We start from the raw sequence: 22,299 nt of genomic DNA on the forward strand, positions 1-22,299 counted from the left end.
CCTCTTCCCTTCCTGTGGACGGAAGAGATCTCCCCAGGTGAGCAGAACAGCCTGGTTGCACATTGTAGAGGAGGGCACAAGCAGGGATGCGATCAGGAGGACCTGGGTGTAGTGCTGCAAACGTTTCAATTATCTCAGTTGATCACGAAACGTTAGTACAAAGCCACACTCATCCTGCTGTGCCACTCGTCACATCCCCATCACTCTGCCTACTCCTGCACATCCTTACTCACACCAACTTACCTTGGACCTCCACCCATCCCTCTCTATCTATATTATGACATCCCCATCTCACAAGCCATCCCTCACACTCATCCTCATCCAAGTGCAATCATACCAACTAACACACAAGGGTAGCCACTTGGGTGTTTTATGCAATGTTCATGTAAAGTTTCTGTTAGTGGTGTCAAACATTGAAACCTTTATTATCACACTTTGCATTCTTGGTCAGATTTGTATGCACCTTTGGAAGTGGCTTAGTGAGTTGCAGTGAATGGTGAGACATAATGGTACCCCTCGCAATGGTGATGAGTGCGAAAGGAATGGCTTGGGCATTGTAGGGGGGCTATATGGTGTTGGTGTGGAGTGGTGCCAACCTGGCGCATCATGCGGCAGCCAGGGTGTACAGCATCAAATGAAGTAAATCTGGCCATGGTGAGGCCATCCCTGGCAGCAATGTGGTCGGGTGCTGATGCCCTCTGTCCTGTGCAGCATCAGTTGATTGCGTTGTTGGTGCTACTGATGTTGAGGCTGATCATCGTGGGATTCTGAGGACCAAGGTGAGAGAGTATAAAGGGCATGCATGCTGATGGAACAGACAGCAGGTGAAGTAGAGATGACAGAAGCGATCGGTCAATGGTGAGAGAGGTAATGATGTCAGACTGGATAGAGACTTGTGTAAAGACTTGCAGCATGGTGAATCTGTTGTGGAAATGCAATGAGGAACAGCTTGTGGTTGAGGGAAGATATCTCTTTAAGGTGGGAGCTTTTACTTTACATTTGAAGCTGTCAACTCAACAGCTGATTCTATGGCCACTGAACTCCCACCTCAGCTTGACAGATGTGGTCCGCGACCAGCGTGGACCCTGTGGGCGAGCTGTCAAATGCAAAAGGTAAGCTGAAAATCATTCTCAAGTGGCTCTAAACAAGCCACTAATTACCTGAATTGGGTCGCCCGCTGCTGCGTGTCGGGTCTGCTCAGTGCTGACAGACCCGACATCAGGAAAGGTGTGTGGCGGTGGGCTCACAGTGGGGTCCCAATCCGCTGGGAGAAAAAAAACACTTTTCCACCCGACCTGCCACCGATCGCGCCCGCTGACCCGCCCCCCCCCGCAAAATTCCAGCCTGAGATTCTTTGTGCTGCTTGGAATATTTTTCAGAAAATACAACTTAATGACAAACGCAACCTCTTTTCCATGCCTACACAACTGCAATCACACCTCCATGACCTGCATCATCCATTTCCATTCTCTACACAAATGCAATTCCCTCTCCGGTGACCACCTTTGTCCATTCTTTACAAAAACAAAAAAATTACCTCCCCCTTCACTCCCCAATAAAGTCTGCTTATACAGGAAACTTTCTGGTATCCGGCACAGACGGGACCGACGTGGTGCCGGTTCATCAACAATTCCAGATAACCGAACGCTATAGTAAAAGATACGGAGCTCAGAGCTCCGTATAAAGCAACAAACCCTGTTGCTAACAGCTTCAAAACAATCGGCACAAGTTGCAAGCGTCTCTGTAGCTTAGCAACAGCTTCAGCTACACCCTTGCACAGCAACAAATGGAGTAAAAAAAAGTAATGAATAAAAAAAGTTACCTGAACCGACTCCTGAATTTTGCCGGTGGATAGAGCGTTCCAGTTATTTAGGGGCCGGTTAATCGAAAGTTTCCTGTACTGTAATTTTTCCTGCATGTAATTCCCTTTATCAAGGTAAAGTATGTATATTGTAGTCTCATCTCCTTTTCTATCCCTCTCTCACATTTATCATGATTTGTGAATATGTGCTCCCACGTATCAATATATCATCAAGGTTAGTGCAACATCCCCAAAGCAAATCGTGCCAGATGTTATCTTTCTTGGAGGGAATTCCTCACAGAGAATTAAGGAGCACAATAGTCAGTCTCAATCGGAGACGAGGACCGCTCAACGGAGAGATTCAGCCTTTGTAAAGCCCTCGCGTCACCATTTTCCTTCTTTTCCGGAAGGAACCTTAAAATGGTGAGCACTTAGGAAGGAGGCAAGCTCCTCACAGAGCAAGTGTTGTAGTTTTCAACATGGTAGATCCATCACTACACAAACCAATATAAGATTACATAGGGAATAATCGACGGACAGCGTCAATTGTAAAGCAATAATCAAACAGAAGTTAGACAACATAGAATCATAGAACAATCCAGCAACAGAAACACGCCATTCAGCCCATCAAGTCTGTGCTAATGTTTTTCTCCGTGAGTCACATAGTCTGATCCCACACCCCACTCGCTCCCAATAACCTTCACTATTCCTCTTTTTTAAAGCAACTATCTAATTCCTTTTTAAAATAATTGACTGACCCAGTTTGAACAACAATTTTTGGCAGAAAGTTCCACTTTGTAACCACCCTGTGTGTAATAAACTTTTTTCTAACATTCCTGTTAATTTTTGTGTGATTATTTAAACCTGTACCCTCACTAACCAACAGAAACAATCTAGCACTATTTATCTCATCACTCCTCTGCATAATCTTTAAGACCTCTAGCAGGTCACCCCTTAACCGTTTCAGCTCTAGTGGGAAAAAAGCCCCAATGTCTCAAGTCTATCTTCATAAACATCTTAGTGAATCAGCACTGTACCTCTTCCATTGCTGTTATATCCTTCCGATAATGGGGTGCCCAAAACTGGACACACTATTCCAACTGCAGCTTAATAAGCCAAGTACAAGTTCAGAATTACTTCCTTGCTTTTGTATCCTATGCCTATGGATATAAAACCAAGGATTGGTTTACCTTTTTTGTGGCTTTTTGTACTTGTGCTGTCACCTTTCATGTGTATCTTCACACCCAAGTACTTCTGCTTTTTCCTCCACTTAAAATCTTACAACTTAAGGTGCAGTTCCTCTCCCTATTGTTTCTTTTCCACATAATTTTGGAAATTATAGTCAGAGCCTCCACCATTTCTTCACTCAAATTCCTCAGATGGAAAACATTGTCCCAATGGTTTTTCTACCTTAAGTTTAAGTAACTTCTTTAGTACCATTTCTCTTTGAATAGTAATATTCACCAACTGTTCTACACCCATCTCATGGTTCTACAATCCGAATAACCACCTCAGAGATACTAAAGCAAGTACCTTTCCACAACCTTCTGCTACCCCTCACTCTCCACTCCAAGCTTGCCTTCTTCATCTCTTAACAGACTTACCCTTCCCTTGACTATCCTCTTCCTGCTGTGTATAGAAAAAGACTTTTTATTGCCCTCTGTTCTCTCATTTCCTCAACAGCCTAGGCTTTCTGATCCTTTTTTGTTGCTTTCCTATATATTCTTTAATATTTGTCCTGATTGATTATTTTTATTAATGTAAGCACTAAATGCTTTTTTTCAGTTTCAAAATTGATCTAATCTCTCCACTCATCCATGAAACGCCAACCTTCGATAAACTCCCTATTTCCTTACTAGCACGTGGCTGATTTCTGTCTCCTGTTTGAACATTTGCCACTTTTGTTCTACCTGGAAATTTTTCCTTCCATTTAATGTGGGCAATGTCCCTTTTATCTCACTAAATAATTTGCTTTTATCCAGTCATGTTCGCTTGGCCTCAACTTTTTTTTTCTCTTTCTGTTCTTATACCAAATTGAATTATGTTGTGGCTACTGCTTCCCAAACATTTCCCTACTTGTGCCTCTTCATTATCCAGAACCAAGTCTAGTAGTGCTTCCTTCCTTGTTGGGAGTAGTAACATATTGACTGAAAAAACCGTCCTGAACACACGGAAAATAAAAACTCCCCTTTCTCAATACAGTTTCCCTATCCTAATCTATTTTTGGATCATTAAAACCTCCCAGTTAAGCCTACCTCTCTAATTTGTCTACAAGTCTCATCTTCAATTTTCAGTCCACTTTTTGGTGGTCTGTTATACACTCCTAGTAATGTGACTGATCCTTTGCTATTCCTCATCTCAATCTAGCATTCCATGATTTTCTATTTTAATCAATGACTCTAATTCTCCAATATAAACAGAAAAATGCTGGAAACACTCAGAAGGTCAGACAGCATCTGTGGAGAGAGAAACAGAGTTAACGTTTCAGGTCGATGACCTTTCGTCAGATCTGGAAAGTTACAGATGTAACAGGTTTTAAGGAAGTACAGGGGCTGGCAGCCAAAGCCTGTTATCCAGTTCTGATGAAAGGTCATCGGCCTGAAACGTTAACTCTGTTTCTCTCTCCACAGATGCTGCCTGGCCTGCTGAGTATTTCTAACACTATTTTGACTCTAATTCCCCAATTTTGTTCTTTATACTCTGTGCATTAATATACTGCATATATATTTTAGTTTAAATTCTCTAGTTTTGGCAATTTTTTAAAAACCTTTTCACATCCCGATTTCTTTTGAAATGACTGAACTGCATTATGCATCCGTGGGAAGTATGTGCAACACAATGGCCCAGAAATTCGGGCTGGGGGCTTCCCGTGGGTGTAAGCCCCCGACCTGCACTTACCTTGCGCGCCGGCCGTTGTGCTGTGTGCCCCCGTGGAATTCCGATCCTGGGCCTGCTCCAACTGCCGGCGCGCAGTGCTTGCGTATCCCAGGGGCGCAGTTAGTTCGATGCGTCCCCTGGGATCACGTGGGCCATGGAGAGCCAATGGTAGCAGGGAATGCTTCATTCATAAGTTTGACAGGAAGGGCTGTCAAAACTTATAAATACTACGGCCCCAAAACATCACTAAATCTTCAAATAAATTTTAAAAAAATATCACATTTTTTAAATAAACTATAAATTACATGAAATAACTATTTTAAACAATAATTTAAATTTTTGAAAAAAATAATTTTATTTTCTAACGGGGCTAAAAATAAACTTAACCTTGCTTTGAAGTATTTAAAAATACTAAACCTGTGGAAACAATGTTTTAATTTTAATTAATTCACCACTTACCTTGTAAAAAGCAGGCCTTGCGACTACTTTTTACATGTCTAACTTCTGGAGACTTACCCTCCCGGGAAAACCTGCAAAACGAACGTAAGTTCGATGCGCACGCGCAGCCTCTCCTGCGCACACGTTCGAACTCTGAACCCCTTCTTTCAGGGGAACGGAAGTGCCGGTTTCCCGCGCATGCAGGAAACCGGCACTTCCATTGGGCCTACGGGTGAGTACCCCATGCGTACTCACCCGTGGAGACCCGAAGTTCTGGGCCAATGATATGCGTGAAGTTTACATGTTTCATGTATCGGTGCATTTGTTTACTTCAAATCACCATGTCCAGCTGGCACCCTGTGTTACAATTTTACCTAAATTACATTTTCCAAAAAAAATGTCCAAGTGTCTGATTAGTATAGCACGCCAATAGAAACATAGAAGATAGGAGCAGGAGTAGGCCATTCGGCCCCTCGAGCCTGCTCTGCCATTCGATGAGATCATGGCTGATCATCCAAATTCAGTACCCTGTTCCTGCCTTCTCTCCATATCCCTTGATCCCTTTAGCCTTAAGAAATATATCCAACTCCTTCTTGAATATATTTAATGAATTGGCCTCTACTGCCTTCTTTGGCAGAGAATTCCACAGGTTCACCACTCTCTGGGTGAAGAAATTCCTCTTCATCTCTGTCCTAAATGGCTTACCCCTTATCCTTAGACTGTGACCCCTGGTTCTGGACTCCCCGACCATCAGGAACATCCTTCCAGCATCTAGTCTGTCTAGTCCTGTTAGAATTTTACAAGTTTCGATGAGATCCCCTCTCATTCTTCTAAACTCCAGCGAGTACAAGCCCAATCGACCCAATCTCTCCTCATACGTCATTCCTGCCATCCCAGGTATCAGCCTGGTGAATCTTCGCTGCACTCCCTCCATGGCAACAACATCCTTCCTCAGATAAGGCGACCAAAACTGCACACAATACTCAAGATGTGGTCTCACCAAGGCCCTGTACAACTGCAGCAAGACATCCATGTTCCTGTACTCAAACCCACTCGCTACGAAGGCCAACATACCATTTGCCTTCTTAACCACCTGCTGCACCTGCATGCTTACTTTCAGCGACTGGTGCACAAGGACGCCCAGGTCTCGTTGCACTTCCCCTTCTCCCAATCTATTGTCATTTAGATAATAATCTGCCTTCCTGTTTTTGACACCAAAGTGGATAACCTCGCATTTATCCACGTTATATTGCATCTGCCATGCTTCTGCCCAATCACCCAACTTGTCCAAATCATACTGGAGTTTCTCGGCATCCTCCTCACAGCACACACGCCCACCCAGCTTTGTGTCGTCTGCAAACTTGGAGATATTACATCTAGTTCCCTGGTCCAGATCATTAATATATATAGTGAATAGCTGGGGTCCAAGGACCGATCCCTGCGGTACCCCACTAGTCACTGCCTGTCACTCGGAAAAAGAGCCGTTTATTCCAACTCTTTGCTTTCTGTCTGCCAACCAGTTCTCTATCCAAGTCAATACCTTGCCCCCAATCCCATGTGCCTTAATTTTACACGCTAATCTCTTATGCGGGCCCTTATCGAAAGCCTTTTGAAAATCCAAATACACCAGATCCACTGGTTCTCCCTTATCTATTTTACCAGTTACATCCTCAAAAAATTCCAGTAGATTAGTCAAGCACGATTTACCTTTTGTAAAGCCATGTTGACTTTGTCCGATCCGGTCACTTTTTTCCAAGTGCTCTGCTATTACATCCTTTATAATGGACTCTAGCATTTTCCCCACTACCGATGTCAGGCTTACCGGTCTGTAATTCCCCGTTTTTTCTCTACCACCCTTTTTGAACAGTGGGGTAACATTAGCTACCCGCCAATCCATGGGTACTGTTCCAGAGTCTATCGAATTTTGGAAGATGATCAGCAATGCATCTACTATTTCTAGGGCCACTTCCTTAAGTACCCTAGGATGTAGATTATTAGGCCCTGGGGATTTATCGGCCTTCAGTCCCATCAATTTTCCTAACACCATTTCCCTACAAATACTGATTTCTTTCAGTTCCACCCTTTCATCAGACCCTATGTTCCGCGGTATTTCTGGGAGGTTATTTGTGTCCTCCTTTGTGAAGACAGAACCAATATTTTTTATGGCTGTACAGCTTTATAAAAAATCTTAAAACTACATAGGTTTGTTATGTAAATCCTAAGATTTGTTCTAATACAAATGAATGCAGCATTAGTCAAATCAGCTCGAACGTACTGGGGCTAAGAAATACTGTTTAGATGCCAGCAGTCCAAAGGTTAAGTATGAGACTCAAATATCATGGTCACTCCACATACAGGTTGTATCCACAAGATCCCTTTTCAAAACTGATGTACAATATTTCATGTACAGCACGCTGAGCACTTCTGCACTTTTTGAAAGAAATAAAAAAACTAGCAATTTTTATATTCTGATTCCACAACGTGAACTGGAATAAACCTATAATTTTCATCCTGTGATATCAGTCATCCCTCATTTTAAATTCCCAAACCTTTCATTCTGTCTGTTCACCTGGGTAGTCTGCTTGATGTGATAATCTATGCATGCACTATATTTCAGTAACTCCACTGCCTTCTTCAGAATATCCCCGCTATACATGAGTGACTAGAATTAATGTGCTCCCCACATTTTTGGTGGGCTTGCAAATGCATTGAGCGACAACAGTAAACAAATATGCTATCAATCAACCCTTATGAAATAAAGTTAAATTATTTAGGTTTATCCCAGTCCATGTTGTGGTTTCAGAATTAATGTTTTTCTTAAACATGAGCAAAAGTGAGAATTGCACTGATTAGGCTCATCTGAGACTGTAGTGATCAGTGAATTAAATACTACACGATTGTACCCAACACTTCTAGATTAACTCTCAAGGAAATATTATAGAAATTCAAATTGCAATGATCTACCTTTAACTTACTATAATCTTCAATTTAAGACTTTAGTTAAAAAGGGTTCTGCACACTTATTCCAAGGGCGATTGGTAATTTCACTGTTAACACAACTGAACAGATGATTAGAGGATTAATTACAGATGTGCACTGTCTCGAGTAAATTTGGGCTTGTATGTACATGCACATTTTAACAACCCATTTGATATCTCAAGTAAGTGTTACCTGATCACTCTTTGGTAGGTTGTATACAATATGTATAAAAGAAATGTGTTTGATTTTCCCCACTTGCTTTCTTTTGCAAATTGCTACCATAATTGCATCAATAATAATGGACAATGGCTGCAGGAGTTAATCTGCAACCTGGTGCTGGACAGCTGACAAAGGAGGTGCAAAATTACAGTAAGATTATTTGTAAGAATGTAGTTATTTCAAGGATAAATATTTAATATAATTTTTTTTAACCCTGGCTTTTAGTTATTCCCCGCTGCCTGAGCATCTTTCACTATCTGAGGAGACAGGCTGACCACCAGCTTCTAGAGAGCTACCAATGCTGCTCTATAACCAACAATAAACAGTATTTCCAGCGTGTTCTGTTGTTATTTATAACAAACAGGACAGGTCAGTTGTTGAGAATCAAAATTCGAACATGTCTTTACTCTGTGGCTTAAAGAGTTATATACCAAAATAAATAAATCTTTCAGAACAGTAAGAACTGGTATATATTGAGTGGTGATCTTAAGAGATATTTAAGTTAATAAGTGGTACAGAAAAATACATCTAGAACATTACTTCAAACTTAACTCTGTGTAGGACAAGGGGACATTGGTTTAAAATTTTTTTAGCAGTCATGAATTTTTTCTTCACAAGGAGTGAACATTACATGGAATTGCAATTCCAAGTGAGGTAGTGGAGCTGAAAACCAAGGAATCATTTAACAGTTGGACGTTATGATAGGGGATAGGGTTTTTCTGGATAGGCTGATCTGCTTCAATCTTGAAGCCAAAAAGCAGCGACAGCAGGGAACGATCACTTAGTGAATCAATCCAGCAAGTACATTGTGAAAAACATTTAGTACCAGACACCATTGATCTATGGAGTAAGACAGAAGTTGCAAGTTACCAGCTCAGCAACTGTTCCTCTACCATCACTGGCCCAATGTAATTCATGCTTACACTTACACTGGTCACTTTGTGCTTGAAGCAGATGATGGACACAACATATGGCCAATCGTCTGGTTCCATTACAACCCCCGCAGCATGAGCACATGTCACATGAAATGATGTTGAACAATGCTCATATGAACACTGGATGCAGGCCCCTGAGATGCTCTTCACTCGTTTCCTGCAGTACACACATTTCTGATAAAGCAAAAAAAAAAGAGGCATATAAGAATACAGCTTCTGATTATATTTTCACTAATTTGTAAGCACTGGAATGTTTTACAGCTTATGCTGAATTACATGAAGTGAAGCAGAATGTGTTAACAGCAATAATTATAACCATTAAGTAAATTTAAACTGAAAAAGATCCCCACTGGTCAGGCTGTACAACAAAATAGGGTCTCAAGAGGGTAACTTTGGTTACAGTTTCGATGCGGTTATTGTACATGGGAATAATGCCTGTTCGAAGGGACCATCTGCCTATGACCATGACTGTGCATCAGGTTCCAATATCAGTACTGGGAATGGAAACAAAAGCTTTCTGTTGCCATCTGTTATTATGCCTATAGTCCCAATATAATTACTATGAATAGACCCATTCCAACCCCTTATATTCAGGTATACATCACTAGCCACGCTGCTACAATTCTTGGGATCCTTCACCATCTTCAGTAACCTTCAGCATCCAGAGGGCCAAACCCAACTGCTGAACATCCTGGACTTTTCAGTTGAAGAATCATTTTCAGAACAGGGTCTAAAACTTTACTTCCATCAGGAGTTTGATGTGGATTCAAATCACACTAAATCAGCCAAACTGAATTTTGAGATAAGTAGCTGAATACTGACAAACAGAGCACGACACTTACAGATCCTTGAAGGGTGCTTTGCTCCAAAATTGAGTTGAGCTTCCTCTTGAAACGGAGTTCCTAAATGGCCAGTCCAAGCTGATGCCAACTGATTAGGACACCTTTTATCTGAAAGCTCTTATCAAAAGCCCTCCATTCAATTTACCTGTAAAGTTTCACCTCTACGCAACATTTCTGCTCTCTCCTCCTCCCCCCTCCAAAAATAACACACAGTTAGACGCAGGTGATGGATTCAGGTCCAGAATCCATGGCTATGGTCAGCATGCATCCATCCAATAAATTTAAACAAAGCTTTAACTTGAAGTGATCCACACCATCCTCGAGTTGTTCACAGGTTTTGACACAATCCCTACCATTCCACACCTTGACTTGACTCTGGAATAATAATCTTTTATTTACTGATTAAGGGAGGGGTAGGTAGGGGTGGGGGGCAGGGGAATACGTCTGGACTGATATTAAACAAACTGCGCCTTTTTACATTCAACATACTTTGAAGAGAATGAGGATGTGCTGTGCTTGGTATCAAGATGTGCCAATTTTTCTTGGAATATAAAGGAAAATGGAAATACAAAGCAGGATCATCGACATCGACGGAAAAGATTGGCGAAGTGTTTGAATGCACTGCTCCTCAAAATTCAATGATTTCATTTCTGAGCCCTATGGGCTATTGTTCAGAAAAAGTTTTTGATTCCACATGAGATACAAATTAAGAAGGATTGCTAAAAATCCCACTTTCATCTTACTCAATATAAAGCTTTGAATAGCTTTTACTATACTTTGAATGGATTAAGAAGAACTATTTTGAACACTTCAAGGTTTTGAAGATGTGAAAATCAAAAAAGGGAAAGAAAAGGACTTGTCATTTATTTTGGGGTTTCTTCCCCACATACTCAGCCTGTGAATTACTTTTGAAGTCAAGTCACTGTTTTTTGTAGGTAAACATGCTGGTCAACTTGCCCACAGCAAAAGCCCCATGAACAACCAGGAAATAAATGACAAGTTAATCAGTTTTGGTGGTGTTAGTAGGCCCAGACACCAGAAGAATTCCCTACTCTTCTTGGAAAAGTGCCTTAGGATCTTTTTTGTCCACCTGAGCAGAAGGGCCTTGATTTAATGTCTCATTTGAAAAACAGCTGCTCCAGCAGTGCAGTACTCCTTCAGTACTGTACTTAAGTGCCATCCTTGATTAAATGCTCAAGTCCCCGAACCAAACATTAATGGCATTTCACTCAAACCCACAACCTTCTAGCTCAGAGGCGAGATGCTGCCGCTGACCATTAAAAAGTAGTGAGAAAAAAACTGCAGTGTTGTTTTACGAGAAAAATGATCATGATCATGGTAATGAAGAGTCACCTGGACGTGAGTCACTAAATGCAGACCACTATTTCAAAATAACCCATGACAGTAGGAATAGTGGGCAGTTTCAAAGTGGCAAAAGGCAAATTTTGGGCTGATGTCAGGAAGTTCTTCACCAAAAGAGTGATCAGCATATGAATGGACTTGGGAAAGTAGAGACAAAAAACCTTTATTTAAGAAATAGTTGGATGCGAATATTTGCAGGGGCGGGGGAGGGGAACACAGTCTGCAGGGTCTTTCTGGATGAATTGACCAAATGGCAATCCATACCTATAGCTATCATGTGATTTTTATTCTGATACTTAGGCCGCAAATTTAATTGAGGCGGCGGGATAGCTGGTTTCTGGGTTCCGGTCCCGCTCCCTGCTGCACCCGCTCTGCAGACGTGATTTTCCCTTGATTGGCCCTGTTAAACCCACCCTGCGAACGTACCGGCCAATTAACAGTTGTTCTGTCTGTGTTTCACAGCATTGAGGTGCTGCAAACACTGACAATCACTGCACAAAGGCGAACGCTTGCACCCAGGCTCTCCAATGACACCCTCCATATGCTTATGGAGAGAGTCACAGCATGCAGGGGAGTTCTCTTCCCTTCCAAGGGCAGAAGAGACCTCCCCAGGATACCAACTTACCTTGCACCTCCACCCAACCCTCTCTATCTACTTTATCACTTCCCATCTCACTAGCCACCCCTCACACTCGCCCTCATCCTACTGCAAGCATACCAACTAACAACACACAAGGGTAGCCAATGTCCATGTGGAGTTTCTGGTAATGTGTTGTCATACAGTGGAATCTCTATTTCAAAAAGTGCCACTTATTGGACAGATCTGAGCACACCTTGAGAAGTGTCTTACCGAGTTCCAGTGATTGTTCAATCTAAACTTTCTACCCCCCACCCCGCTATAGTGATGAGTGTGCAAGGAATGGCTTGGACATTAAAGGGATGCTTCACTGTGCTGGTGTGGGATGGTGTCAACCTGGCGCATCATGTGGCAGCCAGAAGAAATTCTGGCCATGGTGATGCCATCGCTAGCCTCCCGGCCAGCAATTTGTCAGGAACTGATGTACTGTGTCCAGTGCAGCATCAGGTGATGGCAGAGAAGGTTGGTGATGTTGGTGCTGATCGTGGAAGGATTCGGAGGACCACGGTCTGATTGTTTCATTGGCTCCAATGTTGCTGGAATAGATGGCAGCTGCAGGCGAGATGACAGAAGCGATCTGTCACTGGTGAGAGGGGCTCTCCCAGTGAGTTGGCACTGGACACAGTTGAATATAAAAACTTGTAAGCTAAAGAAATTTCTATATGTATTAAAAATGCAGTCACCAACATTTTCTGCCCTCTGAAAGTCACCATCTGCAACATGGCATCCTTGACACCACTTTTGCAGCGGTCAGCTTTTCAAACATCAGAGCAGACTCAAAACAGGCCAGATGAAGCTGGCGTGTTCCCCAAACAGCAGGTAACCCATGGGGGAGAAGATAAAATTAGAATTAAGCCTCAAAATACTCTTAAATTGGCTCTTAGCAAGCCATTTAAGTACCTGAATTGTACCGGAGTTCTGCACTGACAGACCCAACACCTGGGGGACTCACGTGGAGGCGGGTTGACAGTGGGTTTCCTACCCACTGTCAATCTTTGTGATTTTGACAACGGGCCTGCCTCCAAACCCGCCTCCTCAGCGCGATTAAATTTGCGGCCTAAGGATCAGAGATCTGCTCTTGAGGAGGGGAGAGGGACTTTGAAGCCGTCCTTTTCTTTAATGCAAGTTTATAGGAAAATTGAAAGGACATTCATGAGGGGTTCTATCTATGTGATACAGACAATGGCAGAGACTGGTCTAAAAGCTCCACATTTCCACGGAATTGGGGAGAATCGCATTGACAATCGGTAAAGCAGAAGTTTCCTTCTACAACACTTTTCCTGCTCATCCATCATCTTGTGGCTGGGGATAATGGCAGCTCTTAACCTCAGGGTCCTGGCCCAATGGCACCTCCTTTCTCTGACAGCTCTTCAATGCAGTGAGTTCAGGCAAACTCAACCCAGATTCTAGAGAATACAAATCCATGGCACAGAGTTGTTAATATTAGTTTTTTTTTTTTTTTTTACAAAGTACAGGAGGGAGACAGACAGAAAACCATTTAAATAAGAGAAGTGGTCTTTATTTTTAATGAGTAATATTCATCAACGTGAGTGACAACTTTAAACCAAAATGAGTTAACACTGAATGACAATGACTGGTGTGTAATTGTACAAACTCATTTCAGAGAACGCATTAATATGGCTGATTTCAGAAATAGAAATGTCACAATGGTGTATTTAGGTGTACCCTTCTGCAGCTGGGATTGAGGAACAGCAAAGCACCCAAATAATTGAAAATTGGCTTCAAAAAAAAAAAGGTGCATTTTTCAAAAACACCTCCTTGGTTTCTGTAGATATACTGACAGGGTCACCAAGAATCATCAGCAAATGGGACAAAAGCTTGAAATTCTCCTGTAAGCAAAATACACTCTTTGGCCGCCCCAGGAAACCTTCTGATTTTCAGATGGTTTAATGAAGGCCAACTCTTGAATTTGAACTGGGACTCTGTATACAGAATATCTGAGGAATATAAAGACCAGATCACCTGTGTGGCTCACCAGATGGGGCCTTATTGGTAATATGTGGGAGGTAATGCAGAATGATTAAATTTCAAAGAAATTGTGCACGTTTCGCAAGAAAATCTGTTTTTTATTAGATGCTCTGTCAACTTGATAATAGTGATTCTCCTAAATAAGAACAAACTCATTCATTTTTTTATCCTTGGAAATTATTCCTCAAACAAAATCTTTCAAAACTAAAATAAATCAATCTGCTTCTCCGTCCATGCCTACCACTATGGATCGGACGTGTACGCTCCTATTCTGTCCTCATTACTTGACCTGGTCAGCATTGAACACAGCAAGTTCACCCTCGGTTTTCACAGTTTACCACATATCAAATGTCCTCTAATGATGTTTGTGCCCCTTTAAGACAGAAATGTTTAATCAACTAGGATAAAATTTAGCAGACGGCGGAGTACTACTAAAACTACAACATCGTCATCTTGAATTTTACAGGTGTTTCAGACAACAGAAGGTCCCCAGGCACTTTCCTGGAGGGCAGAAGAGGGAGAGAAGTTAGGGGAGGTGATCAACAAGGCTGATTTTAAAGACACTTTTGAAGGTGGTGAGAAAAATAGCGGGACAGAGGGGGTTACAAAGAAAATTCTAGCAGGACGGAGGGGTTTACAAAGAAAATTCCAGAATACAATGATATGGTGGCTGAAAGCTCGGCCACCTGAGATTGAATTGGGGATCAAAGAACTCTCAGTGATCTAGAGTCAGTTGCGTGGAGATCACGTATAGGGTACTCCATTAAATATAAATTAATGTATAGTTTAAATTTGTTTCTTCTTAGTCCCCCCCTTTTTTTGCAAAATAAAATACGAAAAAAATGTTAAATTTAAATGTGGTGGTAAGGGAGGAAAACTGCAACCCAAACACCTGGTCAGCTCAGTGCCAGATGCTGTAGCAAGCCTATCAGCTATCCCCAGGCACAACCAGATACCATGGAAATAAGACTGACAGATGGATGCAAACAGACAACGAGAGTTCCCTCTGCCTACCAAAATCAAAGAGAGAGGTTGTGGTTTAATAGCAGAAATACCCCATCTACTTTAATATGTGTTAGTGATTTTTGGGGGTGGATTCTTAATGGTAAAACTACAGCATTAGTTACTGTACTGCTAACAGGAACTGCCTAACATATACTGTAGCCTTAAGTGTAACTTCAAGATATATACTTTCTATAAGTAGTCCATTATCTCGGATTTCATTACAAGAAAATCAAATAGAACAAAACCTCACTTAAGCATCCACGTAAGACATGAGTTTAGAGTTGAACAACAAACATTGCCAACTGTGTTATATTTGAATGGAATATTTCAAAGATTCTTGCTAAAAACTAAATCATCTCTATGACAATCAACAATTAATTGAAGCTGTCTTAAGGATTCTCAAATTTTCTCTATTCTACACTTTGTTTATCTTAATTTTCTTGTGGATCCACTGCTTAATGCAGCATCTATTAAGAGAGTAGCAGAATGCTCTAAGCTGTGACTTTCTGTATGAGCTCATCTTAATGCTAAATAATTAGATAATATGAAGTAAGCCATTTGGCGGTGGGGATAGAGTTGAGTAAAACTGAATCATATTTCTGAAGGTAATATATCATGCCATTGCATGGGGCTATACCCAACAACTCAACTGAATGGAGACATGTTAAAACTCCTTCCTAACTGCAGTGGGTAGAGGAGAGTCTCAAGACACTCCAGGATTTTCAGGACCATCTGATCAGGAAGTTAGAGCTTCACCTCTTGTTTTTATTTATTTGACAAATTTCCCCTTATCGGGTATTCTCTTCACTGGAATGAACGGCTTTACAGCAGCAGGTGAAAGGAAGAGGCTCAGTATGTATAATCTGAGCAGTTCCCTGTCAGCTATGTGAAGATCAATGCAATTCATTTCCACAACCAAGATTTGGCATCTAATTATTTGGAAGTTTTGTGTTATAAATAATTTACACGATATGATAAACTATGCATCGTAAAATTATATCACATTTTGCAAATCTGTTAGTGGTCCCCATGGTACAATTGCAAGTACTAAAATACTTGGAAATAATTTTGCTATTAAACTCAAGCTTCTCCAACACATACATTAAGGCTTAAACCACCACATGTGCAGTGATGGAATCTTTCACATGTCATCTTGCAGGCAGTCAGACCCAACCAGGAGGAGAGCAGCACCTCACCTCACTCCTCCACCTCCTAACCACCCATGAATAGTTGGGCGGGGGCGGGGGGAAGGCAGTTGCACTCCTTTAAGGAGGCGCTCTAAAAGGACAAAATAGAAAACATACCAGCAGCCACAGGGTGTCAAACTAAAAACCATAGATTAGGAAGCAATCAAAATACTGCTGTGTTACTAATACTATATACCTTTCAAAGAGGCGGCACAGGCACGATGGGCTGAATGGCCTCCTTCTGTCCGGTATGATTCTATATTAAAAATTTTACATCTGTTTACACTCATCTTCAAAACCTTAATGCCTGTTTTGGACAAACTTTTGTGACAACTGCCATTATAAATTCATACATTGACATTTACAATGGAATTGCCTATGAAAACTTGTCTCACTAATTATACCATCCCATAGTGGTGCTGTAGCACCTCAGTTTTGTGCCTCCCATCTCTTCAGCTTGTATTGCAGAGAAACTCCCATGCTCCAACTCTGCTTCCCAATTGCCAAAAGTTTTGCCAATTATAAGAAAAAAAGAAACAGTTTGCATTTATATAGTGCCTGGCTCATCCTCAGGATATCCCAAAGTGCTTCACAGCCAACGAAATGCTTTGGAAGTGAAGTCACTGTTGCTTTTGTAGGCAAATATGGCAATAAGATCACATATGCAGCAATAAGAAAAATGACCAGTTAATGTGTTTTTGGAGTGATAAATGTTGTCACAGAGGTCTTTTGCGTCCACCCGAACAGGCAGGGCCTCAGGTTAATGTCTCATCTAAAAGACGGCACCTCCAACAACGCAGCACACTCTCTCTGTACTACACTGAAGTGCCAGCCTAGATCATGTGCTCAAGTCCCTGCAGTAGGACTTGAATCAATGACCTTCTGGCTGAGTGCTGCCAGTGGAGCAAGATTACACTTGACTATAAGTTATCTTAAATCAAAGTGCTATATAAAATTAAGGACAATGTATGATTTTAAAATTAGGTCTAGATTATATCTGTGCACCCTGGTCCAATTATCCTACCGCCTGCTAACCCTGCTTCACATGAAGACTATACTTGTCAGCTGTGGCTCAGTTTTGAGTCAGAAGGTTGTGGGTTCAGGTCCCACTCCAGAGACTTGAGCACAAGGCTGAATCTCCAGTGCAGTGCTGAGGGAGTGCTGCACTGTCGGAGGTGCCGTTTTTTGGATGAGACATTAAACCGAGGCCCCGTCTGCTCTCTCAGGTGGACGTAAAAGATCCCATGGCACTATTTCGAAGTAGAGCAGCGGAGTTATCCCTGGTGTCCTGGGCCAATATTTATCCCGCAGTCAACTACAAAAGAAACAGATTATCGGATCATTATCGCATTGCTGTTTGTGGGAGCTTGTTGTGTGCAAATTGGCTGCCGCATTTCCTACATTACAACAGTGACTACACTTCAAAAGTACTTCATTGGCTGTAAAGCTCTTTGGGACGTCCTGAGGTCATAAAAGGCGCTATAGAAATGCAAGTATTTCTTTCCTTCTCGATTCCTCATTTGCAATGCCATGGGAGATCAACTAGTAATATGGTAAAATCACAAATATAGTGCTTTTACTATCAAATTCTTTTGAGTTTTAGGTATATGGAACGCATCATGCGTATCATCTCGGAATGAAGAGAATGTAGGGGGCTGTGGCTGTGCACTCTGAGATGTGGTGGGCTGAAGGCTAAGGCGAGGTTTAATAGAGGTCTTAAACTGATGTGGTATTTTGTTAGGATGGGGAAGTCAGTGACAAGTGATCAATTTAAAATGATCAGAGAACGAGGTGAAATTTGTTTTACATAAAGAGGTGGGAGAGGATGGAATGCTTTGTCATAGGGTAGAGTAGATAAATATTTGAAGCACAGCAATGTGCAAAGCTAGGGGGAGAAAGCAGCAGTGAAATTTGTTTGGCTTGCCCTAGCAAAGAGCCAGCACAGGCGTGATGGGCCAAATTGGTTTCCTTCTATGCTGTAAACAAAATCATTATCTTCTTTGGCCACTATTATACCCTGCAGGAACCAACTGCAGCCTTTCCTTCTCCCTCCCCATATAATTTAAAACTTCCATCAGGCATTGAATACAACAATTAACAAAGTTCTGCAGATATTTCTTATAATAAAGATGATACTTAGACCAGTTATGTAGAATACGTCCCTCTAAGATTGGAAACGGTTAAATATCTGCAGTTTTACGATGTAACATAGTCAGATGCAGAACTGACTCAATATTCCTATTAAGAATTAAAGAACCATAGAGACTTCAAAGGCAGTGGCTGAAAGCCTAAAGGGTCTGAAACTCTGAGCTAACAGTGTGCTGCGAAATATACAAAACACATAAAAAAGAAATGCTTTGTCCGTCTGAACCTGCTGGTGCAGTCAGCACTGCAGTGCCACAATGAAGCATTTAAACACCATCTGTGGAAGCTATTCACATTCTCTTCAAAAGGACCACCAGTGGTCAGGATTCATACTAGATTGCATAAAGAGACACAATGATTATAAAGAGAATCTAAACGGGAATAGAGTGAGCTACATATCCCATGGGACAGTATCATCCGGAACTGGATAAAAAGAAACAGCCCAAAAAATTGACCACAGCTTAGAAATCTGGCAAGTTCCTTACTGAGCACTTTGTTTTTTAAACAATAAAAGAATTGATGTATGGCTGAAAGCTACTTAGACTCTTCACCTCCTGACAGTAAGGTCCCACTAGGTCAGGTATAGGCTGAGTCTAGGCATATGCCGCTACACATTCTTTGAGTATATTCAAGGCTGAGAGAGATAGATCTTTGGACTCTAGGGCAATCAAGGGATATGGAGATTGGGCGGGAAAGTGGAGTTGAGGTCGATGATCAGTCATGATCTTATTGAATGGCGGAGCAGGCTCGAGGGGCCGTATGGCCTACTCCTGCTCTTATTTCTTATGTTCTTACATCTGAGATAAGAATCATAGACGAATCATAGAAATTTAGAGCACAGGAGGAGGCTATTCGGCCCTTATTGTCTGTGCCGGCCAACAAAGAGCTATCCACCCTAACCCCACTCTCCAGCACTTGGTCCGTAGCCTTGTAGGTTACGGCACTTCAAGTGCCTATCCAAGTACTTTCTATATATGAGGAGGGTCTCTGCCTCTACCACCCTTTCAGGCAGCGAGTTCCAGGTCCCCACCACCCTCTGGGTGAAAACATTTCTCTTCAAATCCCCTCTAAACTTCCGACCAATTACTTTAAATCTATGTCCCCAGTCAATGACCCTTCTGCTAAGGGAAATAGTTCCTTCCTATCCACTTTATCTAGGCCCCTCATAATTTTATACACCTCAATTAGGTCTCCCCTCAGCCTCCTCTGTTCCAAAGAAAATAACCCCAACCTCTCCTCATACCTAAAATTCCCCAGCCCAGGCAACATCATTGTAAATCTCCTCTGTAGCGCAATCACATCCTTCCTGTAATGTGATGACCAGAACTGCACGCAGTATTCTAGCTGAGGCCTAACTAGCATTTTATACAGTTCAAGCATAACCTCCCTGCTCTTATACTCCATGCCTTGGCTAATAAAGGCAAGTATCCCATATGCCTTCTTAACCACCTTATCTACCTGTCCTGCTACTTTCAAGGATCTGTGGACATGCACTCCAAGGTCTATCTGTTCCTCTCTACTGATCAGTGTCCTACCATTTATTTTGTGTATTCCCTTGCCTTGTTAGCCCTCCCCAAATGCATTACCTTGCACATGTCTGGATTGAATTCCATTTCCCACTGTTCTGCCCACCTGACCAGTCCATTGATACCTTCCTGCAGTCTGCAGCTTTCTTCTTCATTATCTACCGCACGGCCAATTTTTGTATCATCGGCAAACTTCTTAATCACACCCCCTACATTCAAGTCTAAATCATGATAAATATCACAAAAAGCAAGGCACCTAGTACTGCCCTGCAGAACCCCCCACTCGAAATAGCCTTCCAGTCACAAAAACACCCATCGACCATAACCCTTTGCTTCCTACTTCTGAGCCAATTTTGGATCCAACTTGCCACTTTGCCTTGGATCCCATTACTTTCATGACCAGTCTGCCATGTGGGATCTTATCAAAAGCTTTGCTAAAATCCATATACACTACATCAAACGCACAACCCTCATCGATCCTCCTCGTTGCCTCCTCAAAAAATACTTTATAGCCGTTACAAATGCTGTTTACGTCTCTTGTCTCCTGAAATTCTTCAGATTACATACAATGTATTTTTTTACGTGCTGAATTACCCCCCCCAACCCCACCCCACCATATTCTGGTACCACCTCAGCACAAGATTCTCATCTCAACAGGAAGTAACATTGGAGATATTGTGTGTAGAGTCTCCTCTCATTGGGGAAGGCACAGTGGAATAAAAGTCAAACTTCTGTTGACGGAAATACTACACATCAATGATCACACTCAACATTCAACCCCATTACTAACTAGGATATAAAGTATAGGATCTATGCAACACATGAGCCAGTTGGGAAATTCGAATGTAATATTCATCAAGAACCGCTAAAAAAAAATGAGCATTTCTCTCTTAGGTTGTGGGTTCAAGTCACACTTCAGAGACTTGAGCACAAAAATCTAGGCTGACATTCCAGTGCAGTACTGAGGGAGTGCTGCACTGTTGGAGGTGCTGTCTTTTGGATGAGATGTTACACTGAGGCTGCATCTGCTCTCAGGTGGATGCAAAAATCCAATGGCACTATTTCGAAGAAGAGCAGGTGAGTTATCCCCGGTGTTCTGGCCAATATTTTATCCCTCAATCAACATCACTAAAAACAGATTGTCTGGTCATTATCACATTGCTGTTTGTGGGAGCTTGCTGTGTGCAGTTTCCTACATTACAACAGTGACTACACTTCAAAAAGTATTTCATTGGCTGTAAAGCGCTTTGGGATGTCCAGTGTTTATGAAAGGCGCTATAGTAACGCAAGTCTTTCTTTTCTAGGTCTGCCAAATAAAAACTCTATGGCTGCTATTTCACACAGGCCCTGCAAATTAATTCCTCCATTGGGTAAAAGTTCCTTTTTTGCACCAGCTGATCCAAGCCACTTATCAAGCTCAGCTTCTAAAAGCTTGACTGAATTTAAACTGTACAGCTTTAAAAACAAACAAACAGTATGCACAGAGCCCATGCAGGATCATGTCAAGAGGTTTCACCTCAAACAGAAAAAAATATATAATCTTGAGCCATCGGCAGTGGAGTCCAGAATATATGGACTTAAAGCTCCCCCCTGCGCTAGAATGGGCTCTGATAAAAAGGTTTTTAAAAAATCATTATGACGATGACAGCACTGAGAAGAAATGTCAAGGTGGTTCCAGAAAGATCAAGCCAGAAATGAGCAAGATCAGTCACAACATATTCAGTCTGTCAGTTTTGTAGGATAATAATTAGCTGTAATGTTCTAGTTGGCAACATCTCACAGTGAAAATTCCTAATTGAAATTCAGTCTTTACGTTTAAAAAAAAATAAAACACTGAATATTTTAACCTTACAGTATCAATCTCCTCTGAAAATTTCACATTAAACACACAGTAATGTACAAAATCAGCTAACAGTCAGAAATAGCCCTCTTATCCTGTTTTACACTGCGGAAAGTACCCGCTGCTTAATCCTTCCAGGACCTCGTGATCCACAGGGAAGGAACGCCATTCGTTTACATCCTGAGCTTTTCTTGTAATTCATCTGAGTTGAGATCAAGATCGTTTTCCTCTGCATTCACATTTTGTTTGCTAGTTCCTGCATTCCTCAAGGCAGGAATTTCCCTTGTGTATAGACACAATTCGATTTCTAGGCCCACAATGTTAAGTGATGTGAAATTCCAATTGGAAATATGCAAACGGTGGGAATTTACTTCCAGAACATAATTTTTCTATTAACCATGGAGAAGTCAGGGGGGACTGAACAGTGTACTGAACTACTATACAAATTTAGCAACAAATGTTTTTTTTTTAAACAAAACAGGCTCACAATTGGATAGACTTCACTCTCTGACCTATG

General features: G+C 41.7%; 1 protein-coding gene across 4 annotated transcripts in view; it reads right to left on the reverse strand.

Annotated features, from left to right (window-relative positions):
* Positions 1-22,299, reverse strand: part of kdm4b (lysine (K)-specific demethylase 4B) — a 594,368-nt gene that overhangs the window by 33,100 nt on the left and 538,969 nt on the right. For all 4 annotated transcript variants that reach the window (XM_086004915.1, XM_086004916.1, XM_086004917.1 and 1 more), the window contains one exon: positions 9,244-9,423. In XM_086004915.1, coding sequence (XP_085861041.1) covers positions 9,244-9,423 — 180 coding nt within the window. The remainder of the gene's footprint in view (positions 1-9,243; positions 9,424-22,299) is intronic.

This window comes from Somniosus microcephalus, chromosome 13 (genome assembly GCF_052327205.1).
Source record: "Somniosus microcephalus isolate GS21.2 chromosome 13, FLI_Smic_1.0, whole genome shotgun sequence".
In the NCBI taxonomy this organism is placed as follows: domain Eukaryota; kingdom Metazoa; phylum Chordata; class Chondrichthyes; order Squaliformes; family Somniosidae; genus Somniosus; species Somniosus microcephalus.